General features: G+C 45.9%; 1 protein-coding gene and 3 non-coding genes across 6 annotated transcripts in view; all 4 read right to left on the bottom strand.

Moving 5' to 3' along the window:
• The window catches only part of LOC115400550 (pleckstrin homology domain containing, family G (with RhoGef domain) member 2), a 96,733-nt gene that overhangs the window by 76,249 nt on the left and 7,412 nt on the right, over window positions 1-13,072 (bottom strand). For all 3 annotated transcript variants that reach the window (XR_003932812.1, XM_030108516.1, XM_030108517.1), the window contains exon 2: window positions 7,115-7,192. Coding sequence is in view for 2 of the 3 variants with exons in the window: in XM_030108516.1 (XP_029964376.1) it covers window positions 7,115-7,163 (49 nt within the window). In the remaining variant the exon portion in view is untranslated. The remainder of the gene's footprint in view (window positions 1-7,114; window positions 7,193-13,072) is intronic.
• On the bottom strand, window positions 6,359-6,450 carry trnar-ucu (transfer RNA arginine (anticodon UCU)). The gene is given in 2 exon segments: window positions 6,359-6,394; window positions 6,414-6,450. It is a non-coding gene; the product is annotated as a tRNA-Arg (tRNA).
• Window positions 6,953-7,044, bottom strand: trnar-ucu (transfer RNA arginine (anticodon UCU)). The gene is given in 2 exon segments: window positions 6,953-6,988; window positions 7,008-7,044. It is a non-coding gene; the product is annotated as a tRNA-Arg (tRNA).
• trnar-ucu (transfer RNA arginine (anticodon UCU)) lies at window positions 8,897-8,996 on the bottom strand. Its single transcript has 2 exons — window positions 8,960-8,996; window positions 8,897-8,932 (listed from the first exon to the last, which is right to left on the bottom strand). It is a non-coding gene; the product is annotated as a tRNA-Arg (tRNA).

The raw sequence follows: 13,072 nt of genomic DNA, 5'->3' as shown, positions 1-13,072 counted from the left end.
CGGATCAAATGCCTAGGTGTTCTCTGAACAATTGAGTCTTCAACTGTCTCTTGAAAGTAGAAAGGAACTCGGCAGAACACAGAGTCTGGTAGTTTGTTCCACCATTTGGGAACAACAGAGGAGAGTCTGGTTGGAGGTTTAGAGCCGAGCTGGGCTGGAAGCTCCAGGTAGAGAGGAGACCTGGATCAGGGAGTCCAGGTAGGCCGGAGCCGTTCTTGTAAATGTTCTGTAAGCCAGGAGGAGAGTTTTGACTTTGATTCTGGCTGCAGCTGGAAGCCAATGAAGGGAGATGAACAGAGGAGTGACTTGAGCTCTTCTGGGCTGGTTGAAGACCAGACCTGCTGCATTCTGGATCCTCTGTAGAGGTTTGACTGTACAGAAGAGAGATGCAGTAATCCATGCGTGATATCACACGAGCCTGAACCAGAAGCTGTGTGGCCTGTTGGGTCAGGAAGGGTCTGATCTTCCTGATGTTGTAGAGGACATAACGACAAGACCGAGAAACTGAGGCCATGTGAACCTTAAAGCTCGTGTCCGGAGTTTCCGTTCGTTTCCAATGTATGTATCATTTTTCAACAGAGCTTCAATGTGTCAGTCTGGTTCGATACTACAATATAATATTAGCATAAAGCAATATAAAAATGAATTTATGAGCCCCGCCTTCGTCTCATAGACCCCCATGTTATCCGAAAAAGTACCAGTCAGCTTCAGCCAATAGATTTCGAGCTTCCGCTTTGGCATGCTGTCAATCAACATGTGGAGCAGCCAGAGAGCATGGCTGCTCGCCCAGGCAGAGGAGAGTTAGCTCCGCAGCAGCCGCCCCGCTCACCTCGGATATATCCACTGTCTGCTGAACATCCACCGTAAACAGCTCAACATGGAGGATGCTGTAGGACTCAGAGGCTCTCATTTTCACCCGACAGATAATGTGCGTGCACAATGAAAGGGGCGTGGCTTGGTCGCTCATGAAAGCAGAGGGAGGGCGGACCCTCGAGACGTTGGATTAAAAAAAACCTCTCTCTTTCAAAACTCCGGACACGAGCTTTAAAGGTCAGGTGCTCACCAAGAGCAACAGTGTTGAAAGTAGATACCATGGATCCTACGGGAGCGGCCGTTTCGCAAACCTTCAAGCACCACTCTGTATCAACAACGTCAAGTAAAACCAGACTCCCAACTTCACTCTCTTGTAAATATGACAGCTGTACATCGGGTGACTGTTCTTTTGCAAGTGCAGAAACTAGTACTGTAAAGTTGTATGCAAATAACGTCAGCAATGGAAACAGGAAGTTGTCCTTCCTGTCATAATAAAACACCGGAAGTTTAGAATGTTTCAGACAGTAAATAACTCTAAGTTAATCTGGAACTCAAAATGCAAACCAAAAGGCATTCTATGTGCACATCTAAATATACGAAGCATAAAGTCAAAAAGGGATCAAGTACACCACCTACTGGCTGACTCCAATATTGACTTCCTCTGCCTCTCTGAGACATGGCTCTCTGCATCCTCATCTTCAACAATGCTATCTAATCCCGGCTATAAAATGTTAAGAAAAGATAGGCAGGGCTCCAAAGGTGGAGGGGTCATGATTTACGCTAAGGAAACCTTTAACAGTAATGAAGTGCAGGTCGCGAATGAGAATGGAATTGAATTTCTTGGTTTAAAAGTAACTTTGTCTGAACAAATGTCCTTCAGTGTTGTAGTTATCTATAGACCTCCCTCAACCAGTGCTGATTTTTATGATAATCTGAGCCTTCTATTGAAGCAGTTCAATCTTGCAAAGGAGGTCATTATATTGGGCGACTTCAATGTTAATTAGGAGGTCAAGCAAGTCAGGAAAAACTTGAAAAAGATGATGGACGGATTGGGTATGACTCAGGTAATTTATGGCCCCACAAGAATCACCAACTCTACTAGTACTCAGATTGATTTAGCCTTCACAAACAGGCCAGAAAGGATGCTGAAATACTACAATATGCTCACTGGACTCTCCGATCACAATCTTATAATGGTCAGTAGAAAACTGAGTAAAAAACGCCTCAAACCATTGAGTGCCACAGAATCACATAGGATCCCATGACAGGAACAACAGAATTACCAAGATGCAATCCAAGATGTGGATTGGGATCAGTTGCTCTCTGGAAAAAATGTAGATGAGGATTGTTCCCGATTTTCTAATAAAATACAACAAATTATCACACAATATACGCAAAAAATTCAACTGAAAGCTAAAAAAAAAGGTATTCCCTGGTTAAATGAAACTATTCTGAAGTTGATGAAAGAACGAGATCACTCCTTGAAGCTGTCCATAAAAACAGGCTGTAAAAGGCAACAATTCGTCTCACTGAGAAATAGGGTAGTGAAGGAAATAAGAAAAGCCAAAGCAGATTTTTTCATTACTGCCCTGAATAGTGCACAAGAAAATTCTAAAATAACTTGGAACTACATTAAAAACTGACTGGGGATTCCAATAAAAGTAAATCAAATCAAATTCAAATTAAATTAAATGAAAAAAATTAACAGAACCCAAAGTTATAGCTAAGGCCTTCAACCATCACTTTATTGACTCTGTGGCAGAAATTTCTAAACATTTTGCTGTTAAACAAATGGATGAATACACCGCGTCGTCTGCAAAAAACTCCTTTACCTTAACAAGAATCAGTGAGTCCGACGTCATTAATATTGTTAAATCTCTCAAATCATCTAAAGCCAAAGACGTTTTGGAATGGACATGAACATGCTCAAAGATCTGGGCTCAATTCTGGCTTCTCCAATTGCCTCAATTATTAATCTCTCAATTTCAACTGGTGACTTTCCTAAGGCCTGGAAATCTGTTATTGTCACCCCTGTCTTTAAATCTGGTGAATCAACCTCTTTGAATAACTTCCGCTCCATAAGTATTCTCCCTACCATTTCCATAGTAGCAGAAACATGGGTCGCAGAGCAGATTGTTCAGCATTTAAACAGCAGCTCCCCTTCTCTCCACACCATGCAGTTTGGGTTTAGCTCCAATCATTCTACTGAAACAGCGACGTGCTTATTCATTGAAAAAATAAAATCTTCTCTGGATAAGGGTGGAGTAGTAGGGGCGGTGTTTCTGGACCTCCGGAAAGCTTTCGACACAGTAAACCATTCTGTATTTATCACAAAGTTGTCACAATTTAATTTCCCTAGGGAAGCCGTATGTTGGATTCAGTCATACTTGCATGACCGTGTGCAATCTGTCTCTGTAAACAACTGCTGCTCAGAGCCTCGTGGGCTATCCAATGGAGTTCCTCAGGGGTCCATAGTAAGCCCCTTTCTTTTTAGCCTTTATATTAATGATTTGCCTTGTGTCTGTTCTGACGGTGATTGTCTAATGTATGCCGATGACACCGTTTTATTTGTTCATGGTCGTTCCAAGGACATTGTCGCAACTAAGCTCACTCAAGCTATGATTTGTGTAACAACTTGGCTGCAGGAGTCTTGTCTGCAACTAAATGTCTCTAAAACTGTTGGCATGTTTTTTAGTAAAGCCAACAGTAACTTGAACAACCCGGACATATTTGTTGCAGGAGAAAAGCTGCAAATTGTAAGCCAATTTAAATATCTGGGTTTACTGACTGACTCGCAGCTCTCCTTTAAAGGCCATTGAAAGAGTTTCGAAAAAAAGTGAAAATGAGTCTTGCAAACTTTCGTTCAATTCGAAATGACATGTCAGCTGAGGCAGCAAAAATATTTTTACATTCAATGATTTTCAGTCATTTCAACTACTGCCTAACAAGTTGGTCTCAGGCGAGTCAAAGTGCTAAACGGCCATTGCAAACTTTATACAAAAAAGCCATTAAAGTTCTGGACAAAAAAACCGAGACATTATCATCATTGTGCAATCTTAAAAAAGTATAACCTTTTAAACTGGGACAGTTTCCAAAAATTTTCAGCTTTATGTTTAATCTATAAAACAATGCATGGTTTGGCTCCAGCCCCTTTGGCAGAGTTCATCTGTCAGAGAAAAAGACCTGTACTGTCACCCGTGGCTCTGTCAGAGGAGACTGTGTCCTCCCTCTGCAGAGTGCTTTTGGTCAGTCAGCCTGGTCTGTGAGTGGAACTCAATACCTGAGGAGATTAAACAACAAAACACTTACCAGACCTTTAAAAAACACTTAAAACTGTGGCTACTCAACACTGACACCTGTCAGCACGAAAGATGCTTGTCGCGTGTTTTGAACCTATGTCTCTTATTGTAACATGCTTTTAATTGTCCTTTTTACAGGTTGTCTTTGTATCTTGTGTTTTATGTGTTAGAGTTTGTCATTTGTTCTATTAACTGTTTGTCTTCATGTAAATGTTTTTTTAAAATGCTATTTTTACAACATAGCCAGGGGACTACAGATGAAAAATAGTCTTTTGGCTTACTCTGGCTTTTTTTAACCTTGTATAATCATGTGTTTTATGAATTTGCGCTGTCCCCTCTCAAATAAACTAATCTAAAGCTAAAGGTGGTCATCCATCATGGCCCCCAGGTTTCTGGTTGAGTTTGTGGGCACAAGTAGGCTGGAGTGAAGTTGTACACTGATCTGCGTGGTGCGGAGAAAGACCAGTTGTCTGGAAAGAGAATGCCAGCACCGCCTCCTCGGCCAGTACAGCGAGGGGTGTGGCTTAATGTAGCGGGCGCAGACAGTGCGACTGGTGTAGCTGAGCTTTCTGGGCGGATCCACATCTCATTCAGGGCTAGGACCTGAATGTCTGAGAGTTTCATCAGGGAACTGATGAATTCTGTCTTATTAACTGCGGACCGACAGTTCCGAAGACCGAAGGTAACTGAGTGTGGGCTGGACCACTTCCAGAGAGAGTGGGCAGGTTGTGTGGATTGCGTTTGCGGAGGACTACACATCTTTTCCGGTTGTCGACAACGACTGGGATACATGAGAATCACATTGTGCGTTAGATTGTGACAGACAGACCATAGTGGAAGCCGGTGTCCTTGCTCGGTGGACTCGCGCTGGTAGACTCGCAGGTCTTTACCCTCGCTGGTCTTCACACTATGTGGCCTGATGCTCAGGTGCAGTCTGTGCTGTTAAGTACCTGACGGAGTCACAGCTGTTTCCATCTTGACTGATTGCGCCCGGCTAAACTGCCCCTGTCTGATTTCACTTGGGCAACCAATAGAAGGTGTGACCTGCGTTGACTGCCTTCCTATTGCTGCAGAGAGGAACCGAAACTCCAGTTCTAAGCACTTAACCATCCCAAGACAAAACACAATAAGCAATTCAAACTTACCAAAGCTGGCTCTAACTTCTTCTGTCTAAGATTCAGTGCTTGTTACAGTTGGCCTACCAGCCCAAACTCAGAGATGAGGACGCCGCCATCTTCCTGCTCGTTGCGTCTCCTCCCGCCTGGACCGGCAGGCCAGCGCTGTGACAGTCAGTTCCTCTTCTCCAGTGTTTTCAACACCGTCCGTCCGGCTCTACTGGGGAAGGAGCTGACCGTGAAGCAGGTGGATTCCCCCCTCATGTCCTGGACTGTGGACTACCTGATCGGCAGACCACCGTTTGTACGTCTACAGCACTGTGTCAGACAGTGGTCAGCAGCACCGGGTTTACCTCCGGGGGCCATGGTGGACATCGTTGATCATTACAAACACCTTGGACACCACATTGACAATAAACTGGACTAAGAACACTGAAGGCCTCTACAGGAAGGACAGAGTCGCCTCTATTTTCTGAGACGATTAACGTCCTCCAACATCTGCAGGACGATGCTCAGGTTCTCTGAGTCTGTGGACCAGTGCTGTCCTGGATGCCGTGGTGCACCGGGGCAGCATGCTGAGGACACACTGAACAGACTGATCAGGAAGTCATTCCTGCCTGGAGAACTCCTCGCTCTCATGTAGGAAGCAGTAACTACTGGATGAGCAAGATTCCTGCGCAAGACTACATCATAGATATATAATACTAAAATGTCATATTTTAGCCTTTTTAGATACGGAGCAGTGCTCATTCGGATCTATCTTGTGGTTTTATTTATTTATATGCATACTTATGTAAATTGTATGTAATATATTTTGGGCTTTCCTACTTTCCTTGACCTTTGAACTAGGAGGATCTGTGACAGTAATGAATTTCCCTTTGGGGATCAATAAAGCATTTCTGTTTCTGATTCAGACAGAAATGTGTTTCTGCCTTCAACGTGGACGGAGCCTGAGTTTCACTTTCACCTGTTTACACAACAACGGAGTCAGAGCATTTCCAGCAGCACGTTGAGGAAACGGGAGAACAGTTCGGTGTTTTCACTGGACAGTGGCGTCTGAAGGTCTCTCAGCACTGACCTGCTGGAACCTGGACAGACACTCAGATTTAATTCATGCTGGGACGTAAAGAACGACTCTGGTGGGACTCGAACCCACAACCTTTGAATCACTTCTGGGGTGCCTCACTAGAAGTCCAATGCGCTATCCGTTGCGCCACAGAGCCACATGAAACAATTCAGGCTACCTTAATAGATCAGATTTATCTGAGCCGTTAGTGAAGTTTAAATGAAAAACTCATGATTTTACAGCCAAAACAAAATTTCCTTTCAAACTCAGAATGCAGTCTGTCCTCTGCAGCCAGGAGGCGCTGCATCATTATTTCAGTATCTGAGCAAAAACACTGACGCTTAAAGTCCAGAGTTCCTGTTTCAGGGAAACCGAGGCGTCCTCTCTGACCTCAAAAACAACAGAAATGTGTTTCTACCTTCTACGTGGACAGGGAGCCTGAGTTTTCTGAGAGAAGCTTCAGTTTCAGCTCGTTTACACGACAACGGAGTCGGAGCGTTTGCAGCAGGTCTGAGCAGCGCGGTGTGTAAACAGGCGACAGACACCTGCAGCGACAGCTCAGTGTTCTCACCAGGAAGCGGCGTCTGAAGGTCTCTCAGCACTGACCTGCTGGAACCTGGACAGACACTCAGACTTATTTCATGCTGGGACGTAAAGATCGACTGTGGTGGGATTCGAACCCACAACCTTTGAATCACTTCTGGGGTGCCTCACTAGAAGTCCAACGCGCTATCCGTTGCGCCACACAGCCACAGAAAGACAGACTAGTCGCCTTCTGTCCTGCTCCAGGAGGGATACCGAGGCGCCCTCTGACCTCTCACCTGCGTTACTGGACGATCTCTGGCTGCCGCGCCGTGACCCTTCAGGCATGATGTGATGATGTCACAGGAAGTGGAAACCTGGAGGACGACAAGCAGACGGTAGGCGGTCAGCGTCAGTCTTCAGTCTGGCCACCCGGGGCCTCAACGTTTACAGTTTTCTCTCCACGTGGAACCGGGACTTCAAAACGACGGGTAGCCGGTAACACGCGACGTCAGAGAGTTATATTTTTTCTATGGCAGTTACGCTGTATGCTCTGTCTCCGCTGAAATACAGTCCCTCATAATCCCATTAAATCAAAGACATTCCAGTAGTTATCAGACTAAAGGGCCGTTTCAGCTGTTAAGTTGATGACATGTTCACATTTCTTTGATATGTTTTCTGTAAAATCCCTCATGCTAGCTTGTGAACCGCTAGCGGTAGTTCGCTAGCTAGCTAGTGTTAGCTGCCGTCACATCTCCAAGTCGACTTGAACGCTACTCTGGCAGCAGGTTTTCTGTCTAATCAACGTAATATTGTGCCACATGTATGTATTCTGTATGTGGATAACTAGAGGGAACATTTAGTTAGCTCATGTTATTATCTGGAGCTTTCAGGAAACATCAACACTCCAAAAACATTATAAATATTGGTGAAAAAAAGAACGAGGAGGAGGAAAATGAGGTGAACACGATTATTGATTTTCCTTAACAGTTATCATTTATTATCCAGGTAGAAGTTTACATGTGTAGACATTACAACCCTGCTGGTTACTGTTCCAGTGGAGGACGGGAGGAGGGGGAGGGGGAGGAGGAGGAGGAGGGGGAGGGGGAGGAGGGGGAGGGGGAGGGGGAGGGGGAGGAGGGGAAGGAGGAGGTTCATATAAAAGAATCCTTTCTTCTTTTGTCTGAAAAGTGTGAGGACATATGTAATGTTTGGCTGCAGGACAAGAATGTGATCTATTCTCTTAACGCTGTGTGTGTGTGTGTGTGTGTGTGTGTGTGTGTGTGTGTGTGTGTGTGTGTGTGTGGATAACGGCTCTCCTCCGCTCATTGATCCAGCACCACAGATTGACCCAATTAGTCTTTTGTAAACAAACGTTTCTACGGCTGAGAGATGGAGAGATGTGGGTCAGAGGGGTGGAGGAGGTGGAGGGCGGAGGGCGGAGGAGGGGGATCGGGGGGTCGGGGTGTCGATAACACATGCCAGATGCAGGTCTGCAGGTTGCTGGTTGAAATCCTGGAAGTGTGTGGAAACACCTGCAGTTTGTCGACTCCTGAGTGGAACACTGACGAGCCGCTGCAGCGAATCAGCGCCGCTTCTTGAAACTCTCCAGGCTTCTGACTCAAACCTGCTTTTCTAAAACTCTCCAGGCTTCTGACTTCCAGCCGTTTCTCCGTTCCTGTCCCAGCAGCTCCTGAACCGGCTCTGAAGAGTCCCGGACGTCTGGAAGCCCTAAGGTCCGTCAGTTTGCTCCGATACACACAGGCAGTGAAATCCGCACTATCACACACACACACACACTTGAGTGATTGGCTTTCCTAATGCTGCGGTGTGTGTGTGTGTGTAATCAATGCCCTGGTGTTACAGGAGTGTGACAGGGCTCCATCATTCCCCTCTGTGTTGTTTGCTGTCAGTTGTGTGTTTGTTCAGGTTCCTGCTGAAGCGTCTCTGAGGTGTAGTGGGCAGTGCTCTGCTGACACACACGGGAAGGGAGTCAATGGCTTGATCCCCATCTGATTCTGCCACCACACACACCCAGAAGCAACACGAGCAGTGGCTCCAGACAACTAAAACACCTGCGCTGACTCTGGTGGGACTCGAACCCACAACCTTTGAATATCCTCTGTGTAGATGCCCAGCTAGCTTAGAAGTCCAACGCGCTGTCCATTGCGCCACAGAGCCACACAGAGACAGGTGAAGACATCAGGACAGTCGGCGCCACGGAGGAGGTACAGCGGCATCACAGTCGCCGCTTGCTGCATGGTGCAGGGATGGATGGATGGATGGATGGATGGATGAGCAGGTGGATGTGAATTTGTTTGTGAGATTTTGGCTTGAAAACGGTTTAGAAGCTCATTATGAAAACACAACGGACACACTAAAGTACAAACCAGGGTAAAGTGAGTCCAGCGCACAATAAAACTACCACAAACAGCCTCAGAGTGACCACAAAGACCAACAACCGCAGAGGAGGGACCACAACAAGACACAAACGCCACAGTCAATGGAAAAAACACACAAACAGAACATCCAGGAGAACCTGGAGGAGAACCGGACTGACCCACAACCAGGAGGACGAGTCTGAAACAAAAGGCTGCATTCAACCAAAAGACAAAAATATTCACTGAATGACTTCAAACCAGGAAGAAACCACAGAGGAGGCAAATCAAAACATCTCGAACACCCAACAAATACACAAAAATCACAACAGTAAAAGGAGAGAAAACAATGATCACAAACACAAACTAACCACAGTGTAAGAATAAAAATGACAAAAACAGCTGAGGACTCAAAAACCCAACATTAAAAACAAAGACAAGAGTCAAAATATAGAAAACTTTCACACATGAGCAAAAAGGTGTAAAAACTGACTTCACACACACACACACACACACACACACACACACACACACACGGCGCCTGTGTGTCTCTTTTCTCTGTGCAGCGCTACTGGAAGTTTACATCCCCTGTCAGTGTGTTTAGTCCGGACCACAGTGTGTGTGTGTGTGTGTGTGTGTGTGTGTGTGTGTGTGTGTGTGTGTGTGTTTCCCTCTCTGGGTCACTGAGGCCTGCTGACATTGTCTTGTCTCAGACAAAAACAGTGGGCAGCCGCCATTGTGTGTGTGTGTGTGTGTGTGTGTGTGTGTGTGTGTGTGTGTGTGTGTGTGTGTGTGTGTGTGTCACACTTCACTGAACCTCCATTATTCCAACATTAAAAGGCGTCTGGCTGGGTTTGATCTCTCCTGAACGTGACGGCTGGAATCTGTTGAATGAAGTGACTGTCTGGTCGTAGAGGCCCGCATTTATCAAACGACCGTACGGCGTTATACGGTCGTACATTCATATGAAAGACGGGATCTTCATTTGTCAATATGATCGTGATCGTACGGAGAGATGAAATCTCCACAGGTCGGACATCGTGGAGCAAGCTTCAGTCAGTGTGGATTTGTGGTGCAGCGCAGAAAAACCTGGCAGAGCGTGAAAATAACTATAATGCAAACCTCAAACATGTCATGAGGCACAGGCAGCACATATTCAGTGCATATTACAAAGCAAAAGGATAAAAAATGAAATAATGTCCTTACAGAATATCTAATAAATTCCCCCCTTGTGGGATTAATAAAGGATTTTTTAACTTTTAATAACTCCGCTGGTCCATCCTGCCACAGAGAGAAGGCAGTTTTAACTGCGAAAAGTCAAACAGCTGCTGCAGAGCAGCTTTTGGCCGCTGCAGTTTTACACAGAATTGCATTGGCTGATAGTTACTTTTGATGCACCGGCGCCACGAGAGGAGCTGATGTGGAACCAGCAGAGGCTACTGGAGGCTGGACGGAGGAGACCGGACCTGAAGAACCGCTACTGACATGTAAATAAACTCTAAAGTTGAGCAAACCATGTATTTATTCAGTGATGTGAAGCCAGTAGCCTAGAAAATAACATATTAGCTAAAGGGAGATTAAATACAGACAGAGCACGTTTAGTCTAACATTTTATTAAGACTTCTATAGATTGTCTTTAATTTTGTTCAGTATTATTGATTATTGATTCTCTCCAGCCTGGTCACTACTGTGGCCAATAAACGGCAAATTTCTATTTATCTTTCCAGGAACTCCGCCGTGATGACGGCTGCCCTCAGTGGCCTGAGTCCCGGGTCCCGCTCGGTCCCGGGTCCTGCTCAGCACCGGCTCCGGTCCTGGGTGTGTGTGTCTCAGTGGGACCGTCAGGCTGTGGGGGGGAGACCGGGCCACGGTGTCGCTGCTGTCTGACTCTGAGACACCATTAAACGAAACAATAAAACTCTGAGCTGTATAACGAGAGTCAGCCTCATTATTTGTAATATCAGGGTTAAATTAACAGACCAATAATCTGTTCAGACCTCAGCCGGTGTCGTTCGTCCAGGCGACGCTATGGTTGTCTTCCAGACAGTTTTTCTATTCCCTTTTAATTCCTGTTTTTATTATTCCAGAGTTCCTCCTTTTTCACCTCCACCTCACACTGACAGGATCCATTTCCAGCTACGAATTTTTTTTTTTTTTCTGCCAAAATTGCTCCTTTTCCATGTTTGACCTCAGTGGGCGGGGCTTCAGAACCATGAATATTTCAGGGCGTAACATGTTAATGATGATCAAATTTATCAAAACGCCATCGTTCAAACGCTGACGTCGTACGGCGAGGTACAGAAGTTTCGTTAACGCCACACGAACCCCGTCGTACGACAAGCTCAAGATTTACACCCGTTTGAAAGATGGATTGATAAATGAGGGCCAGTGTGTTTAAGGTGAAGCAGCTCTCGAAGTTCATTATTTACTAGGAATGGGCCGATACTGATACCGATACCAGTACCAGACATGCAGTATCGGTACATGACTGATAAAACCCGGCAGCAGCAGTGAGCAGCGTCCAGCTGAGAACAACAGAAGTAAGACAGACAGTCAATGACGTTCTGAAGAAATATGAAGAGGACGAGAAAGATGGCTGGTACCACACCAGCAACTTAACCAGCAACTCAACCAACAGCTTGTTCAGCAACTTAACCAGCAAATTAACCAGAAACTCAACCTGCAACTTCAGTTGATGCTCTTGTTTCTCCACAGTTTAGTTTTTTTCAAATATTATCCCGTCGACCGACTCTGTCCTGCTTCCCCCGTCATGTCCAGCAGAGACACTAGAGGGCGATCAGAGCTGACCTGCGTGTGCGTGTGTGTGTGTGTGTGTGTGTGTGTGGTCTCAGTGTTTCTATGTACACAGACGCTGGATTTCTGCTGCAGACACACAAACACAACAAAAGCGGTGCGCTGCTGTCCCGCTGTTTCCTTTGTGCTGCTGGTGCACGCACACAGACACACACACACACTCAGACATTTTGATCTGCCTCGCCGGTTTTGTCCGGTGACCAGAAACTGCAGTCACTCGGTGACTCTGGAAACGCATTAGAGGTAAACGTTTGGTGACTTTTAAACTCAACAATGAGTTTTCTTGATCTAACACACTGCTGATCCTCTGTCCACTGCTTAAATCACTGGGGACTCAAACCGACAACCTCTGAAGGCCTGCTGCCAGCCGGAGGCCTCATTCACACGACAAAACGACCAAACATCCACTGTGGAGTTTTGGGGCTCAGTTTACTCTGAGGATCAGAATATGAAATTTTTTGAAAATACTCTGATTCTGTTTCCATGGAAACCGGCTAAAATGGAAACTTTCTGAAACGAAAGCGTTTTCACTCAAAACGTCGTCCTGTGGACGGAGTCAAACCAGTGGTCCGGTCAAACCAGAAACCTCCAGAAAGCTACTCGTCCAGAGAGACAGGAGTGGACAACCTGCTTGACACTCAGAGACACACCGTCCCCCTGAGAGACACACTGTCCCCATCCAACCGAGAGACACTGTCTCTGTCCCCCTGAGACAGACAGTCGCAGTGACGTGTTCAAAGTCCACACGTGTCGAAGAATTCAGATGTAACAGTGGGAAAAGCGTCTCTGGGCTTCACTGAGACACAGGCGTCACACACCATGTCAAATATCATCAGCCTACAGCCAAGTGGAATCTCATACACCCCAGCGGTTTGCTCTGGTGGGAATCGAACCCACAACTAAAACATTCATGAGGCGTAAACAGTCAAAACATGCAGATGGGTGGAATCTGTAAACAGCGTTTCAGCATGAAGGCGGTGTTCACAGCAGAACTCCGACCCTTCCAGAGATGGAGCGTCTTCTTAAGGGTTCAAATCCAGACGGACTCAAAGTCTACTCTGCGAC

The sequence above is a fragment of the Salarias fasciatus genome, chromosome 14 (assembly GCF_902148845.1).
Source record: "Salarias fasciatus chromosome 14, fSalaFa1.1, whole genome shotgun sequence".
Lineage (NCBI taxonomy): Eukaryota > Metazoa > Chordata > Actinopteri > Blenniiformes > Blenniidae > Salarias > Salarias fasciatus.
Note: the sequence above shows the minus strand (reverse complement) of the source record. Positions and strands in the feature narration are given on the sequence as shown.